The 25,355-nt window shown below is 33.0% G+C and overlaps 1 protein-coding gene across 1 annotated transcript; it reads right to left on the bottom strand.

Annotated features, from left to right (window-relative positions):
• Nucleotides 1–1,261: 1,261 nt before the first annotated feature.
• SLC6A14 (solute carrier family 6 member 14) lies at nucleotides 1,262–24,964 on the bottom strand. Its single transcript, XM_045537668.1, has 14 exons — nucleotides 24,781–24,964; nucleotides 23,624–23,789; nucleotides 20,237–20,368; nucleotides 18,767–18,931; nucleotides 17,824–17,962; nucleotides 16,551–16,683; nucleotides 14,832–14,972; nucleotides 9,637–9,865; nucleotides 8,112–8,237; nucleotides 6,787–6,905; nucleotides 5,292–5,391; nucleotides 4,853–4,962; nucleotides 2,538–2,705; nucleotides 1,262–1,490 (listed from the first exon to the last, which is right to left on the bottom strand). Exons 1-14 carry the CDS (start codon nucleotides 24,826–24,828, stop codon nucleotides 1,344–1,346), a joined length of 1,923 nt encoding a protein of 640 aa, XP_045393624.1. The 5' UTR covers nucleotides 24,829–24,964; the 3' UTR covers nucleotides 1,262–1,343.
• Nucleotides 24,965–25,355: the final 391 nt, after the last annotated feature.

The following is a 25,355-nucleotide window of genomic DNA, read 5'->3' as shown; positions in this document are numbered from 1 at the left end:
TCCACTCCTCAGACAGCACCAAAATATCATGGTAGAATGCATGTAACACATTGTGGATTAAAATTAAGAAAAAAAGTCTTTCTAAGCTGTAGTTATCTATTTCAAATAATATTTTATAAAATCCAGTATAACTAAAGAAATAATAACAATCTCTTGAAGTTCACTGGCAGCATTAGACCTACCCTCAAAATATCAAACACAAGTTAATCTTTTATACACACACACACACACACACACACACACACGCGTGCACACACACACAAAACTCACTGAGATGGTTCAATTACAGGCCTATCTATTTACCTTCCTTCATACTCCCTCCCCGCAAAATAAATTACCAGTGTACATTAAAGAAATGCCTTAATCCATTCACTCCTTTCATCTTCAATCAAAAGGAAGAGGAAAAGGACTTTAAAATGTATAAGAAAAATTATTCCTTCTATTTTCATTCATTTGCCAAGCACAAAAAGCCAGCAGTAGTATATGTGGTTCTTAAACTTTTTTGGGTCACAGGTCTCTTTAATATTCTGATGAAAATTATGGACTCTCTCTAGAAAAATGCATGTACACATAAACACAGAAAATGTTCCATATAATTTCCATTTCATATGATGTTCTCTGAATCCTAGGTTAATAACCTTAAGAATTGCTGAGAAGTTCCTTATATATGTAGGCAGTGTTTATCATCCTAGGCTGTGACATTTAAACCAATTGTCAATGATATATGATAAATGTATAAGGCTATTAGTGATATATTTCATTGTCTTTTGTAAGAAAACTAGGACCTAGTACTTTCTAATTTGGCCTCCCTCATTCTTGACAAGTTTGACAAGTTTATCTCTTAATAGTATGTAAATAAGTTATCACCCATAAGTAGTAACTTATTCACATAAGACAAAATCATTCTGCTTGATCTATCTATTAGCCATGTATCACAACTATAAAATGCTTGATTTGATTACAGCCATTTTATCATTAACATTTTGTTCCATATTCTATTTGAAATACCTAATCAGATCAAAATAAAGCTTCCAATGTATTAGAAAAACATAGTAATATTTACAAAACTGTTATTGTGAAATAGAAACAGTTATATGTGTAGGTGTTATATGGATAGTCTAAAAAGAAATATAATAAGCCCATTGCTAAACATTAATAGATTCACATTTTTATATTGCATTCCTGCTTAAATGGGAAAAACTTATCACACTATTATGAATATAGTAATGAATATAGTATATACATTTTTCTACTCAATTAACATAGAAATAAATAAAATTTTCCCCCACTCTAAAAAAAAAAATCACATTATACAACCATGTATCATCTTTTAAAATGAGATCTCATTCTGGTTTTCTATTGCCACTAACAGTAGGTATTTCATAGTCAGTCCCTTTATTAGGATCTATCATGTCTTTATATCTCTCACCACGATGTTGTTCCAGGTATGGACCCCAGTTAGAAGCTGGTCTGCAGCAGCTTACAATGCGCTGACAGCAAAAACAAAAAAATTTTTGTCTTAGAATTCAAGTATTACAATCTGTAAACAAGCAAATATTAAACTATACTTTTATTTTAAAATTAAGTTTCTTTGCTAATGAAAATAATCATAGAAAAGTAAAAAGTGGTAGTATAAATTCTTAATAATGTACAGTGTACATTAAAAATATAGAAATCTACAGAAAAAAATTATCATTAAAGTTAACTAATTGTTAATAGAATTATATTAACTACTAAACCAAAATAACTGAGTATGTAATCAATTTCAAAACAAGGTGAATGGGCCCATTAGCATAATAGTGTTGCTGCTCCATATCCTTTCTAAATTCTCAGGCATTTTCATCCAGGCATCAGGATGAGGGTGATGTAAAGATCTAAACCAGTGTGTAAACTTGGGATGTGTTTCAAGAACTAAGGAAAGGGAGCTCCAGGGTCAAACCATTGATTTGGATGGACTTGAGAATTTATTTAAATCTAAGACTCTTAAACCTACCTTGTCACTGTCCTAGTGAGATGACATAATCAACTCTATTCCCCTAGGCCTCCATGGAAGGGGGATGACTCAGGGTCTAGGTAGGGTTCAAGATAATTTAGCGGGCTAATTCCAGTCTAAATACACTATTAGGACATGTATTATATAACCAGATGAGGTTTTAAACATAGTAGTTATGGATGTGAAGCAAAAAGGTCATTTGTTTTGTGACATCTTCAGGAATAACTCAGCACAAGTATAGATAGCATGTCTATTATGTGCTAAGCACTCTAATAAGCCCTGAGGATACAGCAACAAGCAAGATCAGACTTCTCCCACAAGGAGCTTATAGTCTAGTACTGGGAGACATGCAAATATATAAAGAATATAATACAATGTTATGCACTAATAATAGATGATTGTATCAGGTATAGAAATAGCCAAAAGGAAAGAGTGATTAATTTTATCTCATATAATCTCATATTACCACCACATGAGTAAATTAATCTTTATTTTTTTAAGTACTTCGCATAAAGTATAAAATAATTTAACTTAATGTACTTACCTGAAAGATATTTCCTTTAGCCTGAATTATTTTTACAACAGCCATAATTGGAATCCAAATAATGCAGAAAATAATCATACACCAGCCTAGAGCCACTCCCCAGTCAGGGTATGGAATTTCACCATATACAGGTCTTTGAAATTGTATCAGTGACCAGATAAAAATTGCCTGTGAAAGTAAAATATGAAAAGACAAAACCAAAGATTAGACTTTATTGCACTAATTATTCCAATTTGATTCTATTCCTTAGATGTAATTTATCAAATATTGTTAAACTGAAAATACAGTCAAGCAACTAAGATAATCAGGTAACAAGCCAGAAAATAACAATGAAATGAACCAAAGTAAATAACTTCTGTTTTTAATTTGAATAAATTCTTCCAAAATTTAATACCTTCATATATTCATAAAAATACAAATACTTGTTCAACATATATTTCAATAAAATATTTGATGATATGTCAGATTGAAAGTAAAATAATATCTGAAATTTTCTGTTATTGCACTTTTAACTTTTATTTATAGTAGCATGGTTTTATTCTATGCCAGAAGCTAGGTAGCATATCAAAGCATGTCAAAGTAAAGGACACTTTAGTGGACATGCTTCCCTCTTTGCTTAGCAGTTGTTTTTATTATTTCCCACTACACAGATCACCTCTTTTGCCACCTCAAAAACACACATGCATTTACACATACTACTAGTATATGTCTACCAAAGCACACTTCACTTTCAGACTCTTATTGAGGAAAAAAAAAAGCTCAATATATGTTTAGATAATACAGTGAAATTTGAATCTTAAAGATAAAAACACTTTAAGGCCAAGTTGTGTTAAAAAGACTTACTAGAAATGTTGATGCATTAAAACTAACTGCTTAAAAATCTGAAAAGGAAAACAAAAAAAAAAAAAACACAAAAATCATCTAGTAGTTTCCCTAATTTTAGCTGGCTTTGTTTTACAAAATTAATGTGAAAACAATAGATTGTAAGAATCTTTGTAAATAGATATGCAGGTTTAATTTTAAAATGAAATAGATTAATTTCATTAATTCAATTTAATTGTAATAATTCAAATGTGTTTCCCAATTATTGTAATTGTGCATAACTACAAGAGAATGAATAGTGGAGTCTAATATACATGACTTTATACAAAATAAATGACAATATTAATATTTAATACTTTTATATTTTAAATTCAGGTGTCAAACCTATGTAATCAATGAAAATTAGCTAGTTAAAAAGTCTAGTTAGATCTTCTAGGTTGATAAGGGGCTTATTTTATCATGGAGATTTGTTACATTAGAAAAATGATACTTAGCAGCACTTTCAAAGTAATTTAACAAGAATATGGAGCATCCAAATATTTTAATTGAGCACATCTAGTCCCAAACTACCCATTACTTGAAACTGATCTCATAATGTTTTTTTTAAAAAGCCTTAATATCCCCTACAAACCAACAAATATGATACTTCAGATATGAAGCAAATCCTGGATCAAATTACTTAATGGTCTTTTCTAGGAAAACCTTTGTAACATAAAGTCAATGAAAACCAAAATACATTGGTTTGGGGCTCTGCCACTGCCCCACCCCCACCATTATCTCTAGTTCATAATCATTCTCCACCCCGTGAAGTATTTATTTTGGCACTTGGCCATTTAGTGTCCTGAACTATTATTTGATTTTATGTCTATGTGTCACGTCTTTCCAGTAAGACATCTTTTGCTTTCCCTCAGCTCCTAAATAGTACCAATTGTTGAATTTATTAACATAAGCCATTGCCTCTACTGCCTCTATTGACACACGTGAATTTCTTTTAGTAATTTCAGACACTAAATACCTCCCCCATAAAGATAAAAAATACACATTAAAAGATGAGCGTTCTCAGCAATCAGTATATTTAAACTAAATTCCTTGAAGGCAGGATCTGGGCCTTATGCATCATTGTATTTTCTATACATGGCAAAGAGGTTAGGAACATTATTGATGGCTCACCATATTTTTAGGGAATGAGCAAATTCATTATTTTCACTCACCCTATTGATGATTTTTATCCTACTGATAATTTTTAAATTATTAACTTTTAAGTCTATAGGAGCCTGTTTATTTTCTCGAATGGTAAATGTTTAAACCCATGGTCTCAAAAATAAAATTGCAAAGGCATTTTAATTTAGGCAACTTGGAGGCACCAGCCATAAATACTACAAAACTTGAAAATCATCCATTTATGGCATTAATTTGCCTTTTGTCTCCAGTGTGAATTATGTGTTTAAATGTATATATTACTGATGCCAAATTCATGGTATATTAATACTTACAATCAAAAGGATAGGCGTAATGACAAACCAGCAAGCTCTCCACCATAGCCAGAATATCCACCTCTTTTCTCCAATCATCATTTCTATATCTTCAATGAATCTATTCCCTCCTAAAGAAAACATCATTACAGCAGCAGACCAGGCCCAGTAAAAAAAAAAAGAAAGAAAACATCAAAGAGTACAATGAGTGCTTGCTCATATTTTCCTCCAAAAATTATTGTGACCCCAATTCTTTCTATGTCTAAACATTTTCCTATACCACAACAACAAAGCATATACTTGCAACTACATTTTTTCATAATATATTTTTGCCCAATATATTCTACTTTACTATTATCATAGTGTGATTATTAATAGTATAATTATATAAACGATGAAAAGGAATCAAACTAAACTATTTTAATAAAACTTGCAAATAATTATTATAGTCACTATTTACCATAAATCCAGATGATTCCTACTATTTCCAGGATAGCTGCAATCAAAATGCCCCATCCAGCACAGAAGTGGTCAATCAGATTAACCCAGTAAATTCCAGCCTATCAAAAAAATATCAATTACTTCTAAGTATTTTCATTATTTTTATGATTGATGAGGTATTCAATTGAATCTGTTAATTTTATCTTAACATATACTCCTTCATTTCACTTCTGCTACAATATGAAAATAAATGCTTCAAATATAAATGCAAATGTGGCTTTAAATGTCTCAAAAACTATTATTCAATACTGAGTCACTGGGGAGAAAATAAGCATTTAGAACAGTTGATTGTCAAAATAATATGCAGTGTCTGTATGTTCTGTAGTAGCTACCAGAAAACTTATACTGTATGTGTAAAGTCTATAATCTTATTGTAATTGGGGAAATTGCCCATGATTGGGCCTCCTCCTCTACAAAGTAAAGTTACAATGGGGAAACTTGAGCTAAAACTCAGAAAACCTTGATCTAAGTCAGATTGGACTTGTCACTAAATATCCTCTTTAGCCTTGGTTTCCTTACTTGCAGGGAGTTAGCTACGCTCTCCGCAAAGAGGTTTTTTCTTCCGATCATGTCTCTCAGGCAGGGGTCATCGCAAAGAATGAAAAAAATAGTAGGAAACAGAAATAAAAATAAAATGATAATAATACACAGAGCCAAAGATATAGTTTTTAAAGTAAAGGTTTATGAAAATAGATATAAGGAGGGTATCTGGATGGATATATTTCTTCCCACGGAAAATATATCAAAGACTGAAACTCCACACAGGTATTATATAGGGTAGATACAGGCTCCCGTTGCCAAGAGCAATGGGATTTACATACTAACAGGCAGTTTGCTTTAGGGTCAAAGTCTTCTAAAAGGCTACTACAGATCCTTTAACTAACTCTATCTAGGGGAACAATGAGTTATAAAATCTTCTTTGGGCAAACTTCTAAGTTCTATGATAAGGCTATTACTTTAGCAAAAAACAGAGACATCTTGGCTCCGGTGATTGTGTTCTTGGAGACAGAGATGATTTCAGAAGTCAACATGAGCTGTGCTTTGTGTTAACTACTTTAACCGCATGGCTCCTTCTGAGCCCGGCTTGGGCATTAGCATATCTCTCTGATCAGCTCTCATCTCCGGGGGTCCTTGCCAGCTCGGGCAACCCATGGCTCTAGGAAGAGGCCTGTCTTGTCTTTCAAAACAGGTGAGAACCATAGGCCCAGTTTACAGCTGTCTCTTTGAAGTGCAGCTATTACTGACCAAGGAGACGCCCTCCTGAGACCAGCTTTTGAACTAACGCATTTCTTTTTTCTTTAAGGCAAAGCCTTATTTGACTTCTGAAATCAACTCTTGTCTCCAGAAATACAGGGGGCATTTCTATAACTCAGTATTCTTAGGCTCAACACTTACTCAGATTATAAAGCATATTCCAACTAATATTTTGTCTATGAAAAAATGCTGTAGTATACCTGAGTCACACACACGAGACCAAGGAGAAACAAAACAGAGCAGCAACCCAAAGTTATGGGAACTCTCATTTTCTTCATCGCTTTGGGAAATAAATCTTGAATTGTTGTTGTAATTGTTTCTTCAGAGGAGAAAAAAATGACATGTTATATGTCAACTCATTTGCCAATAAGGTTAATCACAGAATTCAACTTCTGTTAATCAAATTTACAAATATATGTTGAGAATATGCTCTGGGCTCTGCTCCGCGCTTTTAAAAATCCATAGACTCCTTTCTCTTGACAGTCAATACTTACTGGTTCTGATGAAAATCAAATGTTGCTCTATTTGTTGTTTTTAGTCTATTTTATAAGGTTTTTTATTGATAGCAACTATAAGATAACAGGCCCCTGTGGGCTGAAGTAGTTTGAAAGAGGGTTATAGGAAAGGAAGAATTCTAATAGGACTTTTAAATAAGGTAAATATTTGAATAAGTGACATGGAGACAAAGGATTCTAGGTTTAAGAAACAAATGTATTTATTAAATAGGGAACTAGCTAAGAGTAGAAGGATGTAGGAGTGAAAAGATTAGGAAATATATTTGAACTTTTTGAGGGCTTTGAAAGCCAATCAGAAAAATCCAGACTTTATCCTATAAACAGAGTAAACTATGAAAATGTTTTATGTAAGAGAGTCATATGTTGAAAATTGTTTCAGAATTTGTAGTCATGTACCCTAGGTAAAATCCCTATGTGTACATAGAACCATATGCAAGGATAGTCATTGCAGCAGTGTGTATACTAAAAGAAAAACTGGAAATAATCCAAATGCCCATGATATGGCAACAAAGAGACTATGAATTAACTAGACCTATATATGCCCATGTATCAACATGGATTCATATTATATGTAAAAAACAACTTTCTGAGTAATATGCTATGAAACTTCACATTTATGTGAATTTTTTAAAATTTATTTTATTTATGGATACATATCTAATGTATACAAAGAAGGACTGAATAACATACAATCCATGGTGACAGTTGCTTCTAGGAAAGAATGTGAATTATATGAGGGAGAGAAACACAGGGGACTTCAAATTCACCTGTAACAGTTTATTTTTTTTTTAAATCTGAAACAAGTGTGATAAAATATTAAAGTTTGTTCTTTTTGAGTATCAGGCTCATGAGTACTTTGTATTTTTCTATGTTTAAAAAGTACTTTCAGAAAGATCATTCTGAGAGTGACAGCTAGGGGGGGCAATACGGGTAAGAAAAGGATATTTTGAAGTAGAGGAAACATGAATAATGTATACGTGGGATATGTTAACAATGGAGATACTACTTACCAGTGGAAGCAAACTGAGAATCGAGACCCAAAGTTAAAAGCATGAAGAAAAATAATATGGACCAAAATGGGCCAGCTGGGAGTTGGGCCAGAGCTTCTGGATAAGCAATGAATGCCAAATCAAAACCTAAGAAAAATGTATGGTATTTGAAGTTAGTTGCCAAGAAAATTCACATATTTAAACATTTTCAAAATAAGATACTAAAAACATCTCATTTTAATTTGGGAACACAAGCTATGACATACATTCTTTACCAACTATTTCACTTTTTAAAATATCAACTTGGTTATTTTATGATGATATGAACATGTGACATGAATTAAGCTAGTGAGACAAATTTTGTATACGGTACATTTCTTGTATAAGAAATTTTAACTCTTAATGGTTTTATTTAACTGATTTAATTTTTTTAAGACTGATGAAGAACAACTGTCTTAAACTCCAGAAATCTAAATTAAGTTGCCTTATCTTAGCCTAGAAATTCTAAAAGAATTACACTCTCAAGAAAGATACATTTATGGAACTTTTTACTCTTCAACTTTTTCTCTAAATGTTTACCCAGAATCTCTGTAAGTAGTGTCATTTTAATCAATATATGGATATATGCAAAATTGAATATAATGAAACTAAAATTAAATCTTGTTTTGTTTGATGCTACCTTTAGAACTTTTTTATTTTGTCTCAATTCTGTGATAATCAGATTTAAGTATTTTTAAGTTTCTGTAACCTCCCAGAGGACTAACCTAGGATTCATGAAAATTCTCTTCTAGTCTAGGCTCTATCGCTTCCTAAATATTTGTCCTTCTGAGATACAGATAGATAGATAGATATAAAATAACATTTCTGTGCATCAATCCACCCCTCTGTAAATGAGGAGTTGGACACTGGATAACTACAAGATCCCTTCTCGTCCTGACATTCTGTTTTCATTCACTCTATCAAATGATACTAACTATAAATAAAATTTTAATGAATTCCTACTTAAAAGAACTCTAGGATTCTTTTCCTAAGAATCTTTAGCCAGATAATTAAGCATCCCTACCTAATGTCTTTAAAGTTAGGAAGTTCATTAATCAGATTCCTTAAAGCTGGACACAGCTAGACACTCAAAGTCACTTGAATCTCTATGGATATGCTATTGATGTGTTTTAAAAATTCTGACCCGATACTGTAATTGTACATAGAAGAACTTATATATACAGTGTCTTTCTCTCATAATGCATGGGAAGAGGTTGCATGATGCCTGAAACTTGTAATTGTGCCTAAGTGGTTCATATTAAGGACTAAACAAAATCTAGATCATTTTATCTTCTTAAACAATTGTTCCCTAATATACTCTTGTTTACCCAGATCATCTGATAATTATATTACTAAAACAACCAAATTTTATAAGATGAAATGAAAAAGAAAACATAACACCCTAAGAATCATGATTGTTTTAAGTAAATTCCTAGAAACTATATTAGAGTTTCATAAGTGCGCTAAATTGAATTAATCAAAGTCGATAATATATATCATTATATACCTGATTTTACAACTTGAGAGACTTCCTTTCCAGATATATGAGCCATGTGTCCCAATATAGAAAATATAGCAAATCCAGCAAACACACTAGTGAGACAGTTTGTCAAACAAACTACAATGGCGTCAGAGTAGCAGTTGTTATTGAATTTGTTGTAAGATGACAGAGCAACTAAGCCACCCCAAGCCACTGAAAGGGAGTAAAATATTTGAGTGGCAGCATCTTTCCATACCTATAAGAGAAAATAATTTAATATTTTAAAACATATACTCAATTTTCATTTGTATAAATACTTCACATACACATATGAATATATAAGTAACAATGAAATGAACACCCAAGTGCCCACTACCCAGCCTAAGATATAAAATGTTACCAGTCTTAAAGCCATTTTGTGCCTCTTCCTGATCATATATCACCCTTTCAGCCCCCAGTGGTGACTGCTATCCTGACTTTTGTGTTCATGATTTCTTTCTTCTTTATATTTAGCTTTGCATGTTTTGGGATTTATAGAAAAGGTATCTGAATGCATGTAAACATATACAACTTGCCCTTTTTTCATTCAGTATTATAAGATTTATCTATTATCAAGTTGAACCATATAAAATTTAAATTTCATAATTCCAGATGAAAGAATATAAACAATTCATGTGGTTCAATTAAATATATGTAGTTTCAATAATTCTTTTCTACTTCTCCATTGCCCCACTGTGTATATCACAATTTATCCTTTCTCCTGTTGATGGACATTTAGGTTATTCAATATGTTGCTATTATGTAGCTGTGAACATTTGTGTACGTGTCTCCTCATATATAGGAAATTGTGATGTCAAAGAGTTATATGCAGTCTCTCTTTTACTAAATCTTGCCAAACTGTTCTTCAAAGTGATTGTGCCATTTTACACTTCCACCAGCTGAGTATGAGTATGTTGGCCACATCCTTGCCAACACTTGGTCAAAATTTTTAATATGATCCAATCTAGTGACTGTGATTAAGAGTTCTGATTACCCTAATTATTTATAAGGGTTAACATTTTTTCCTGTGTTATTTTCCACAGAAATTTTTTCTGAGGAATTCCTCTTCATGTCTTTTGCCAATGTTTTTGTTTAGATTGTCTTACTTGATTTCTAGGAATTTTTATGTAATTTGGATTCTAATCCTTTGTCTATTATGTATGTTGATGTTTTCCTTCCAATTTGTGACTTAATTTTTCACCTTTGTACAGTATGTCCTTTAATGAACCAAAGTTTTTGTTGTTGGTTTAACGTAGCTGAAGGCACTGATCTTTGATTATATGTATTATCCTTGATCTCTGTTACTTAAAAAAAAAAAACTCCTTAGTCCACGGTTATAAAGATGTGATTATATATCTATCTTCTTCTAAAAGATTTAAAGTTTTGCCTATATTGTTAAATTTTCAATTCGCCTGTAGTTGATATTGTGCATATTAAGATGTAGAATTTCTAATTCATATTTTTCCTAAATGAGATATTAGTTGTTCAAGGATAACTGATATTATCAATTATATCAATTGGATATCAGAGTTTTATCAATTGAATAATCCATCTTTCTCCATTGATCTGCTTTGCCACCTCTACCACATACTAAGTTCCATTTGTTTGTGAATCTATTTCTGAGATTACTCTCCTGCTCCACTGGTCTATATGTCTATACCTATGCTAAAACACCTCACTATTTTAATTATTACTACATTATAATATTGTTTCATATCTGGTAAGACAAATCCTCCTCACTTCTTTGTCAGATACACCCTGGGTTTTTGCCCTCTTTCTCTTCCATGTAAATTTAACAATCAGTTTTCAACTTCCACAGAAAACTGTGTTGGGAATTTAATTGGAATTCTATGGGTTCTACATATCAATTTGTGGTCAACAGAAACATTAATTCTTAACAAGGCTAATACTAGGCAATTTCTGAAGAATGATGATATTTTTAAGCACCCCTTAGATTGCCCTGTCTTCTTATTTCTTGCTTTCATTAGTGCTTCACATAGCTGGCCTCATCTCTTCAGGCAGCCCCCATACTCTTCATCTAATTGCATCCCTTTCACAATTTTCTCCTATGTCTTTGTTAAAGGACAATAATTAATCTTAGAAACTGACTTAGATTAATTCATTTAACAGTAAATTTCTGTGGATATAACATTACCCTAAAGGAAAAAAATCTAATTGCACAGATTTCAAATAACAGGGCTGGTATATATTTGGGCACGAGTGTCTTTTTAGTCCTTTAAAAACAGGAGTCATCAGTGGAAGTCAGGCAATATAATATGGTGACTAAGAGTTCTAGCTCTGGAGTCAGAAAGAATAAGATTTACATCCAGTGCCTCTCACTTCCCTTTGATTTCAATTTATTTTAACTCTTTAAGCCTGTTTCTCCATCTATAAAATGGAGATAATAATAATAGTGCCCAAGTTATGATATGAGAGTAGAATGAGATAACATATGCAAAGCAATTAGCTGGATACTCAATAGTAGCTATGATTGTTATTATGGGAAATGAAATAATCATAAAGTGATATTTGCATCTTATGTGTAAGTTAAAAATAATTTTCTCCTTGAATATTATTTCAATGGAAACAAAGTTGTTAGGGAGTAAAATAAATATTACTAGGTCTTCAGAATACAGCTTAATGTTAGACTGCCAGAATCCAGTATGAAAAAAAATGCATGAATAGATAGATACATAGATATGTAGATAGATAAGTAAATTAAAGTTATTTCACTTATATATAACAAAATCATGTTAGAAATAAAATGCCCTCTTATTTCTTAGGCTGCTGTCCATATTAAGAGATGAACAGCATGCTAATGTTGATCTCTGAGCTTCTTTTATCCAATATATTATGTATGCATATATGATATAGGGGGAGCTGGAAGTGGGTGTAGCAGTTCTGGGTTGTATAAGAATACCACTGCATACCATGATGTGTACCTGGGTTGCAAACAAAGTGAAGAGAAATTCCAAATATGGTTATAATCTTCACATCTATCAATCTCAATCTCATACCTATGTATAAGATTAGATATTAGGAAATAATAATTCAAGTTTTACTAGTTGGCTGTGTATACTTGGCTAAATTTGAATTTTTCTGGCTCTTAGTTTCATCACTGTAAAATAAGGGAGTGAGAAAAATCATCTCTGAACACCCCTCTATTTATAAATTTATATGATTATCTGCTCTCATGGAGATCTCAATAGAGTTCAGATATTTAAGGAAAAGGAAACAATATATATGATTATGATTCCATGTTTAGAATATAGATTGTGAAGAATAAAGGAAAATCTAAGAAAAATAATTCTCATTGCCAGCAAACCCAAAAGAGAAAGAGTGGAGTCTTGTTGTGTCGGAGAGTGGAGAGATGGGAAGATTAAATTGTATGTTTCATAAGGAGCTTTAGGTTTAGCTCTGATGTTTTAAAGATAATAAAGACACTGAAACAGAGACCCATATAAAATTGTCACATAATGTTTTCAGAATAGTTTCAAGGAAGTATAAAGCCCAGGTGTTTGAGGCTTGTGAAAGCCACTTAAAGAATATCAAAGGGGTTTTTCAACTATGCTCAAAGTTCTAAAGTTTAAAGAAAATGGTGAGTCTACTTCTTAGGGAAAATGTTGCAACTATAATAATAAAATAGAATAGCAATAATTGAAATTACTATATATTAGCTAAAATTTATATAAGAGTTTACCATTTTCAAAGTACATTAACATATTTTATCTTGTTTAATAACCTAACAGAGAGAAGTTGATGAATCCCAGATTCCGTTTTATTTGTTTCTTAGTCACCATTTAAAATGGTCTTCGAGATGCAGAAAGATGAACAGAAGTGGTTAAAAAGAGTGAGGCCCAAGATAAATGAAGAAATAAATTAAGATGGCCTGTGAACACATCAAAATACATTGACCTCCAAGACCAAAATAATAAAATTCTGTAGTTCTAAAATAATTTAGCGCTATTGTGATTAATCATTGAGTGAAAATTATGGAGCACAAGAAAGGTAACCAAAAACCAGAGACTGACATTTCAGTTTTTAAAAAGGTAAATAAATGACAGATTTCCACAACTAAAAGCTGATAAGTTTCACATTGCCTACCAGAAAAATTCTACAACAAATAGTTACATATCTGATTGAAGTATTTAGAAAAGAAAACAGCAATGGCTGGAAAATAGCATGAGTTCTATGAAGAATAACCATAGCAAACTAAAACTAATATTCATTTTGAATAGCACTACTAGTGAGACAGATAATAACACAATGCTTCTTGATTTCAAAGTAAGATTGTGGGTTTTTAGCTGATCAGAAGCTTAATATGCACCAAGAATGTTATGTGACTACTAAAAAACTGAAAGCATTCTTAGGCCATGTCAATAGAAGCATAGTATCTGGAGTACACTTATTGTTAATGCTCTCTGCAGTCAAAATTGTAAAATATTTTATATACCCATGATACCCTCAGCCTTTATCTGGAAATGGACTGAAGTTAAAAGAGGGTTACCCAATTTATGTTTGTGGCATATGTTTAGGTTTCAGCAACAAGTAATAGTTTAGTTTTGTTCATGGAATTCTTAATACATGTCAAATTTGTGTTTTAACTTCAAAATCCATTAGGTAAATTTTTGGGGGGAGAAGTGGGGAAATAATTTTTATTTATTTTAAATAGGTATACATAAAATGAATTTGACAGGGTGCAAAGCCAAGCCACGAGAAGTCTTTTTACACAACATGCCTTTAGTCAAACATGCGAGATAATAACTTTTGAAGACAATTAAAATGTATATTAGACCATTAAACTTTCAATGGTAATCTTTAAAGCTATTATGAATTTATTGAATAAATTACATAGTCCTAGTCATTAATTTGCAGGTATTTATGCATGAAATATTCTTTTTCAGATTAATAAGCCCCAATCATTTTGGTCAAATAGAATCAGTGATATGAATAAAATGACTTTTAAAATCCTATTCAAAATTATCTCACTTCCAATAAGAAAGCATTAATGTGATGTTAAATAGCTAAATCAGACATCCTAGTGGATAGAAACTCTAATAAATGTAACTGCATATTATTTTGCAAGCTATTACATTATGACACTCATATAGAACCAAAGATTTTTGTTATTTGCTTTTAAGGTTTACTTCCTCAGATAATTTGAAATCCAATTTAAGTCTTACCTCAGCTTCCCTAAGTTTTGTAAAATTTGACTGTGCTCCAATATAGTATGAAATGCCTTTTGAGGCACCTTCTAGAGTTGCACCTCGTATTAACAGGATGAGCAGGACCACATAGGGAAAAAGAGCTGTAAAATATACCACCTATCAAGAAAAACAACCAAAAGTTGATGTTATTTTTTAAATCATTATAAATATCATGATATATGATAGCAAATAGGTAAAATTAAGCAAGTTGAGATTAATAAAATAAAGTACTGATGATACTTAATAAGTCTGATGATACTAATACCAAAGTTAGCATAATTTCCTATTTCTGTTCTCACCATTCTCGAATGAACCATTTTCAAAAACATTTTGATGTATTAAGGAATATTTCCTAGATTTGTGTTGTGAATAAACAACATATCAACAGTGATAACTTGGAATATAGATGGAATGCTTTCCTAAATATATCCTTAAAAATGTCTAAGGGGACTGAATGTCTCCTCTCAGTAAAGTACTGCATTGACATGAAAAGGGACATGATTTTAAACCCTACGATGATTAGTATATATTCAGCCCCCAAGCAGAAGGAAAATATCTCCTAGTAGATGTCCAAATCCCATAAAAGCTTATTAAAGTGAATACTGGACACTTGTTACTGTTACCCTTACAACTACCATTAAGAGAGTTTGATAACACACATACAGGCACACTGCTTTTTTTCTAGATAATACTTGTTATCTGCTTGTAGTTCCATATGAGCAGATTACCTTTGAGGCTGGCTTTTCATTAATGTGGATGATTTCTTTGATTCATATATGTCCTATGTGTGATAATATGCCCAAGTATACAATTTAAACAAGTCATCCAGAGACCAATAAAAATTAATTGCCTGGGTAAATGGCCTTTAATAGACTTTTTAAAATATTAATGTCAGAAAGGAACCAAGAGTTTCAAAACATTTTGGAAAGTTTCCACTGGACTGTGATGTTCACAGTATTTTTATGATGTAACAGCATATCTCGTTACAACTTAACATGCTGGATATTGTACTAGGAATACAAAGATAGGATCCACAGTTATTCCTGTTCTCCACCTTTAAGGAAATTTCAGTCAACTTGTTAAGAACACAAAAACATTCATTTTTCAGGGTACCGTGTAACTGCTCACAGAGAAAATTTCATGTTGCTCTCTTAAATTGACATCATGCTCTATGAAAAATTTAAAATTCAACAATGAGGTAGGAAAATATGACAGAATATTTTTCAAAAGAGGCCTCTTCAGTTAGAGAGAAGGTTCTGAGTCAATTTTGTCAAGCTTTAATTTAAGAGATGATTTTTCTCTTTCTCTCTAACTAGTGCAGTCCCAATACTCTTACCCTATATAACAAGGCTCTAGACTTTCCAAACTAAACATTTCAATATATAATTCTATTCAAGATTCTTATTTATGTAGTGGGACAGAAAAGAATATATTCTGAAGCCCCAGAATGCTGTATCAGCTAGAATGGTTCAAGTTTTGAGTGATTGAACAACTCTAATACTAGTTTCTGTTTTGCTTTTAACAACAGCAGCAATCGTTGCATTTACTTAGAGGTAGGATGCCTACTTACAAAGCTTTTCACACATTTGAATGCTCCCATTATAGAGAAAAACATGCGTTTGATAATGCTTGACATTGAACTACAATGAAATTGGAAATCAGCTACACCACTATCTAATGCGTTTTCCAAATTACCTTGCCAGAAGACTTGATTCCTTTAAATAATGCTGCTCCGACTATCAGCCAAGCCAGAAGAAGACAAAGTGCTAAATACCACACAATTACTCCAGTCTCATCCATTCCACTTGACCGTTGGAGTGCCACTTTACTGAAACACATAAGCCCTTTTATGAACACAGAATCACTTGTCTTAAAAAAATACATTGAATTTTGTGATATTTTTTCATCCAAGGAGAAGTTTCATGAGTATTATATCTTATTGATACATCAGTGTCCTATGAGTCTCTTATTGATACTATTATATGAAGGGGAAATATAATTTATTAAAAAGCCAGGTTCTGGACTTCAGAGTTAACTGTAGACAATCCAAAGTTCCAAGCCCTAGAATAAAAGATCTACTGATTCCTTCAGCTATGATTTCCCTAACATTTCAAGATCCTTTATGTAAACAAATTAACCTTATATCAGATTATTTCATGTTATTCACTGCAATATTTTTCTCAAGTTAAAATAAGAAAACATTTAAAATTTTATTTAATATTTCCTTATTCCATACTTGTAGATATCATCAAACCTAAATGGTCCCATTATTCATATCTTTTTCACAGGTTTTCTATAAAATTCCAAGATTTCCCCTAGGGATATGCATAGATCTAGGATCTTAATTCTAAGCTTGATGTTTAAGAACATTTCAAGAACCAAAATTTAAAAGAGTCACAAAAGGCATTAACTTGCAGATGAGAAAGAGCTCATTCGGCAATAGAGTCAAGATTGTTGGGTAAGGGTATAGAGTATGGAGAGTAAAGAGAGATCATTTAAAATTAATAAAAGGAAATATAACCCCAAATATCTATTCTTACGAGACAGTGACAATTGTAAGCAAAACGGATGAGGAATTACAGCTTTAAAAGGCAACTTTTCCCCAAATATTACTCATCACCCAACTGTTTATCATTAGAACTTGTTCATTATCTTCTCAAATTTGGAAATTTTTTCTTCAAAGCAATTCCCTAATTTATATCAAGGATGTACTAAACAAATCATTACTGACACTGTTATGCCCATTTAATAACTAATTTATAAAAGACAAATTGCTGACTATGAACTAATTTTGCAGTTAACTACAACTTACCTAGGATAGGTAAACATGAGTCAAATGAAGTATAATTTGCAATGATTCCCCTTTTTCTATTTATGTGAATTAAGACAGAGGCCAATTAATATTTTGTTGTTGTTATCAGAACATTTTAATAACATCTGCTTAAGAGTAATCATCTAGTGTACTTACTTCCAATATTGTTCACTGGGAAGCTGCCCTGGCTGATAAACTTCACTACCATTGATGCAGGTAAAATTGTTGGCGTCTGCCCAGCTTTTGTTCACTTGGATGATATCTCCTATTCCTGTACTCACATTACAGTGAGTTACTAAAAATGATAATAAAAAAAATACAGACACAGACATGTACTTAGTTTTAGAAGAGTACTTAGAAAAAAAGTTTTAATGGTAAAATATTTAAATTACCATCTAAATTGTTACTTGGTGAAAGTGGAGTAGAAATCTTATAAATGGAATAAACCATGGACACTCAGCATATTAAATAAGCTGGGAGTATAAAAATCTACCCTTTTAAACTGTGACTGTATTTATAGTAATTATTTATAGTAATAACAGCTATGAAGTAACAATTGTTTCATTTGGAATTTAGTGCTCTAAGGAGCTTCTAGAATGTGGACTTATCAGACCAATACATACAGATAAAGTGATGCCTTTAAATTCCTCAGAAGCATTACATATTTATAACTTTATCCTCTGATGTGCATACGTAATAGTCTACAATATTGATGCTATATTATCCCAAAGATTAGCAACATATGACATAGACAACACCCACCATCTCCTGACACACACACGCTACTATCATGGATAGCACTTTTCTCTATTTATCACTTTCCCAATTTCTTCTTTCTCTCCTGCCCAGGATTTAGGCCTGCAAGAAGTAATCCTAGGCATAATTTAGCCTTCCTGGCTGCTCTCAGAGATTAACACATGGTATTGATCAATTTTCAGATTATACATGCCATATTCTGCTTTTACTAATGGCCTATGGATCAATTAAAATTGTACCTAAATTGGTTAAAAAATGATTTAACACTTTATGCTTACTTAGAAAACATAAAAGAATGATGTGGAATTGACAATATTTTAAAAATAAAATCAATGAATTTTACCTATAGGTGATCTGCTACAGTTTTCATCTGCCCAAGTAGAAGAACAATTTTTCCATGGTAGTTCACTTTGAAAAGAAGCAAACATGTAGTAAAGACTATAGGCGATTATGACATTGTAATAGATTGTCACAAAAATGGATATCAGGACCATTGTAATTCCCACACCTGGAAGAGAGCACAATTAAAATGAAAAATAAACTCAAGTGAAATATATTTTGCTAATTCACAAAAAGGCTGCATCTCAATTTCTAAAAAATATATTGTAAAATGAAAAGATTTTCAAATAACTATATTTTTTTCCTTTTTATGCTGGGATAGTGGGGGTTGATACTATCTGCGTAGATTTTTGCCAAATTTAAAATTATTTTGATGATGGCTTTCTACTAAGACAGCTTTTCAGTTGATAAGAAAAAGATATTAAAGCCAAGGGCAGAACATTTTTATTAATCCTATCAAATACATATAAAGAAAAACCCATGTCTATTACTCTTTCTCATTAAGTCTGCAAATTCTTGTCAGAGTAGGCAGAGTGGACATTCTTTAAACAAAACAAAACAACAACAACAAAAAAAAAACAATTCAGAGCTCATATCCTATTAACTCACTGACCAACAGTTACATCTTCATCTATAAATCAACATTTTGAGAAGTAGAAAATGAAGCCTCTAAATTAATGACCTGAAAGGATAGTGTACATTTCTACAAGTATGTGTAAAGAAAATTCAATAATTCAGTAACAATGTGAATTTAAACTTCCAAAGTTTCTTTAACTCAGTAGTTTCAAAATTCAGTTTAGCATGCTCAATATAACTCCTATGCTTAAGACTAGCTTGTGAGGAAAGCTTCTCCAGCCTTCCAGCACAGAATTCTATTTACCTCACTATGAATTTTATTTTGATATTGCAACGAGGCTTTTACAAATAGTTTTCAGAAGCTAGCACATAGAAAAATGATATTTAATCTTCAGATAAAAAGACAGTTTGATGTCTAATAATAATCAAGGCATTTTTACAGCTTTACCAATGTCCTATCCTATCAGGAGAATCCAAGAAAAAATAGTGACCTGCCCTTCAGCTTTTCTAAATGAGGCATTGTAAAAGATACACAAAGGCAGTAAGACAAAGACTGCATGTGAAGCAGAAAAAAGAAAAAGCCTTGAAATTAATGCACAACAGGACTATGTGCCAAAAGAATTCAAAAACTAAAAATAGGAAAATAATGACACGCTTACTACTGTCATTAGTGTCCTTTCTAGCCCTTATCATATTTGCAGCCCAGGATAAACAGAAATAAAAATCAACATTTGATTTTGAAATCCTACAGTGTCAAACAATACAGAAAACAACAACAATGCATGCTTCTTTGCCTTAATATGTCAGAATTTTAAACACTTTTTTCTTTCACATAGTGAAGATAGCTATATGCACAAGTAGAAAATAATCATGATGGAGAAAATACTTTAATACCAACCTTGAAATAATGGAAGAATCCTCCAAACTGAAACTGGACCTAAGCTAGCAAATTGTCCCAGTGAACACTCTAGGAAGAACAAAGGTAAACCAGCCAATGCTAGCATAATTGCATAAGGTATCAAGAAGGCACCTAGAAAAGGCAAAAAAGAATCAAATCACTATTACATCTCAAAATCCTGATGGCACTTAGACAATCAGCATAACATTTAAAAGCATCCTGATATAGTGGAATCAGGTGCTGGGTCTGGGCCTAAAATTACTTTCTATGAGAAAGTAGTTGATTCTCTAAACGTTGGATTTCTCATCTATGAAATGGGGATCTGAGTATTACCTAATGAAGTCATTCTGATTATTAAAAACAATAGCTTATACAAAGTAAGCCAGAGGAATTGAATGATGACAGGCATTGGAGCCAAGGGGACCCAGGTTAAAATCCTGGCTCCACCATTTACCAGTTATGTGACCTAGGGCAATTTACCTAACCTCAGAACCTTGGATACCTCATAAAAGAAGAGAACAATACCAACTCAGTTTGTGGTAAGGGTTCAAATACAGGGCTTATGTGAAAACACTTGGCAAAATGGCAGGCACATAGCACATGTTCAATGTTAGTTTTCCTCCTTTCTCCTTTAAAAATAAATGGCCTATTTTTAAGACTTGGAGTGCCAATGCTAAATGTGGTTCAGAGTGCAAATTATTACAATTAAGTTTATTATTCACAAATTGTCACAAGGCTCTTTACTCAATGTTAATAAGTTTATTGGTTTTGTTAGAAAACTCTGAATTTTTGTGACATACTCATAGTTAACTTTCAATTTCATAGGAATAATTCTCTCGCATTATTCAGCTCCCACCCTTATAAACCTTTTATCATTTTTTCCTTCCAAATTTTGAGGCATGATATTGCTCATTAGAACCCTTATCAAATTATAGGTTGAATCAGTGGCAGAATACTAAACTTATTAATCAAATATTCTAGAAGTCTTGGCAAAGTTTAATAAAAGACATGGGATCAGTGGATAAAAATGGGATTTTGGATTATGCACATTTCGTTTATCCATGTTACAGTTTTTCCTTAAGTATTTTTTACATTATGATACTATAACATCATACCTAGGAATTACATTTTTTCCCAACCCACAAAATATATTCTACTAAAACTGAGGCAATAAAGTACTTATTATGTACTCATATTTAAGTGGCTTTACTTTAATGCTAACCCTGGAAGTCACTAGGCCATAGGGACAAATATGTTTGTATAGATGTTGCAATGCACACACTATCATTACTATGACTAATAGAAGTTTAAGTCCTACCAATGATAAATATGAAGAAAAATAATACAAAATATCACTGCTTAACTACAATGATAATATTTTACCAGCCCTTTGTGGACAGATATTTTGGGAAGAAAAATATTACTTTTTTCAGTTGTTATACATGACTTTCCACCCTTATTTCATTAACAATAACTATAATTGATAAATTATTAACATAGTGGCCACAAATTGTTAATACTGCTAGACACTAAAATGGTATGACACTTCGCTTTATTTTAATTTTTTTCTTTTTGAGATAGAGTCTCACTCTGTTGTCTGGGTGAGTGCCTTGGTGTCAGCCTAGCTCACAACAACCTCAAACTCCTGAGTTCAAGCAATCCTCCTGCGTCAGCCTCCCAAGTAGCTGGGACTATAGGCACGCACCACCACACCTGGCTAATTTTTTCTATTTTTAGTAGAGACAGGGTCTCACTCTTGCTCAAGCTGGTCTCGAACTCCTGACCTCAAGCGATTCTCCTGCTTCAGCCTCTCAGAGTGCTAGGATTACAGGCCTGAGCTACTGTGCTCAACCAACACTTCTCTTTCCATAAACTGTTAAAAAGAATCTACAAATAAAAGTGTTTCCATATTTTATCTATAGTTTTTCAAATCTGACCATATTTTTAAACCTGATCTACTAACATTTGACAAATTTGAATTTCATGTTCCTCTTCTAGCATGGGGCAAAAGAGAAAAAAGCAATTGAGAGCACCTAGATCATCCATTACCCAACTGATATGATGTTTAAAACCTGAGAGCCAATATAACCCATTAACTTTTAGAGAAAATTGTTGAAAAAAGATAATAACATATAATAATATTAATTTTTGTTTTGACTATATTTTAAAATTATTAATATTAGTTTAATATAGTCCCTAGAAATTTATGGAAAATACATACATGTTAAGTCATACATAGGTCCAGAAATTCTATACAAGGGAATTTCTTATTCTAGACATGAGTACAAGAGGCTCTAAAGAAACCTTAATGTTTTTCTTCACCATGCTGGACCTTAGGACATAGATACCAAAAAGAATATGATTTCTGATGCATTTTCCAGCTAACATTTATACCAAATCCATGACTAAACAATCTGGGTTCTAGATAGGGAATTTATGTCACCAACACTTAAAGTGTTTAATAAACAGAGCTCCTTTCTTAAGTCTCCAAAGACCACTGTGAATGTTTTAATGCAACCAATTAACAAGAAATATAACATTGAAATATCACCACACAAAATTCTACTGTACCAAGAAAAATAATTATAGTGGCACAGTTTCACTGGTATCCAGTTATGAAATATACAGGCATGTCACCTCTATGCTTCTAATAGAACCTGTAATTATAAGTAAATAAAATATGGTGTAAGTGAAAAGTTGTTTTGACATTATTAGAGAATTGTGCAATTCATTTTGTTTCCCTTTGTGTGTCACCTCAGAGTTATTTTTTTCTCCTTCTTCTAATTGAGTCTACCTCAATGATCTACAAGGTATAAACAGTATTATTTTGCAGGAATAAAACACCTAGCCTTGAACTAAACTATTGCATTTTAGAAGGATCTTCTACATGGTCAAGCCAATCTGGAATACATATAACCAAATATTGCAGCCTAAAATACCAAACCTTTAATTACTTTTAAATCATCTCTTTTCATACTTAAATCACCAAAATGTAATGCCTTGTTGTAATTAGGCAAACAGTTTATTTGGGCTTCTTAATAGAACTAGATTTCCTTACTTTTTTCTTAGATTCAGCTATAAATTAAGCAATGCACAACTTAAGTCTGAACAGAAACATGCATAAATTAGCAAGAATAAGTCACAGTTGAAGATTACATGAGATCTCAAATCAGAAGCTCAAAAGTGCTAAATATAAAACTTTTATCAAGTGTATATCTGAGGATTTTGTGAAACTAGCTTTTTGACTGGAGCTAGTAGCTCAGACTAATAATAAATACAATATGCTCTTTTTCCCATCCTCCCATACTATCATATACTTTTCTTCAGCTCAGAGGCCATATAGCACCCCACATTAAACTAGAGAGAAAAGGAGAGAGGAAAGAATACCTCCGCCATTGTTGTAGGTCAGATACGGAAATCTCCACACATTTCCCAATCCCACTGCATATCCAACCATAGATAGAAGATAATCTGATTTTTTTGACCAGTTACCACGGTCCTGATTCTCATCATTTTCACCAACATGGAAGTTCTCTGATGAAACTGTCACTCTCTGGGAAAGAGAAAATATCAACACCTTGTGTTTTTACTATTACAAATTCCACAGAAGCATAATTTCAAAAATCCGCAAAGTCACTGAAAAGTGGTGGTGGGGGAGCGGGGAGAGAAATTTTGAAAATCACAGCCAAAAGGAATTCTTTCTAAGGTTGAGGAGATTTGTGCTGACAACTAATTTTACTTTATAACATTTACACTTTGAATGAGAAAAGTTCTGTATGTAGATATCTTTTCTACTCCTTCAGTGGAGATCATCCACATTTTGGTGAAAAGGTTAAATGTTACACCAGCTTGAAGGGCAAACACTAGTGGACAAACCAGCTTTCAAATATAAAAGTCTTAAAGATTAATTAGGTAAAATCAACACTCTTGACATTATAGCAGATCTCTAAGAAGAAAGATCAAATGTAGCTTCTATTGGAAAAAAAGAAAGAATTCACAGACTTTTCTTATGGGCTGATAGTTTTGGATGTTTTGAGTTAAGGGAAGTTTAACTTCTCTGTCTTGGAGATTAAAATCAGTGCTTTTCTAAAAGCCACAAAATAATATGCAGAGAAAAATTCTCCTTCCCACCAGGTGGAGCAGTTCTCTAGCCACTTTTGGCAGGGGATTGGGAGGAGCAGGGGTTCTTTTCCAAACTGTTAGTAGCTCCGGGGTATGGAGGCTTGCTCAGGTCAGATAAGGACCTGTACTTTTTCACTTCCCTCCAACATATGGACATAGTCTGGAGAGGGACAGAGAATAGGATTTTGTGGGTACTCACAAGGCAGAGGATGAGATATAGCCTTGTCTTAAAAGTGTTCTAGCTACTGGAATAAGCACTATTCACTTTTTCTCTACTCTATGGGGACATCTCAGGCACACTATATAGTTGAACAGAAATTTGGAAAACAAGGAGCAGCCACAGAGAGCAAAATAAGACTACCCTCCAATTAAGTTTTCCCTCCTCCAGCCCTCCACACTTCCCGCAACTCCCAGACCCCTACCTCTTTCCCCCTGCACTTGAAGAAGCTCGGGCACTTCAACTTGTCCATGGTTCACTTACTCCCTCGCTTGATCCGCCTTTGCCTCCTCTCGCAGTCTGGCTTAGCTTGACTGGTGGCAGGTGCACACTCCCCTGTTCCTACCTGCCAAAGTGAGCCACCTTGCCCAGGGGTGGGACCATTTATAAAGGGAAGCTCTCTCCTCCCCCTCCTGGGCACCCAGTCGTGTCAAATACCGGAACAGACCAAAGTGAGGCTCTGGTTTTTCCCCAGGTAAGCCTACATGTAGCAATCACCTGCCCCGGCCCCAGGAAAGGGCTGGGCTGTGAGAGAGTGGAGCAGCCTGAGCCTAGATGACTGACAGCCTTTGACTCAGAGCCATGCAGGTGCCTTTGCAATCTCGCCTCCTTTCCTGGGTTCCCGGCTTCCTCCTAATCTCGCCTCTCAGTCTGGTCTCTGTCCTGGGGCCAAGTGCTGGTTTCCTCTGGTGCTGAAGGAGGGTGGGTCACGGTCTTTGGACCCATTCTGTTCCTTAACACTCCCCTGAATGGACCATACTGCCCTAGGTCCTCGGATTT

The sequence above is a fragment of the Lemur catta genome, chromosome X (assembly GCF_020740605.2).
Source record: "Lemur catta isolate mLemCat1 chromosome X, mLemCat1.pri, whole genome shotgun sequence".
Lineage (NCBI taxonomy): Eukaryota > Metazoa > Chordata > Mammalia > Primates > Lemuridae > Lemur > Lemur catta.
Note: the sequence above shows the minus strand (reverse complement) of the source record. Positions and strands in the feature narration are given on the sequence as shown.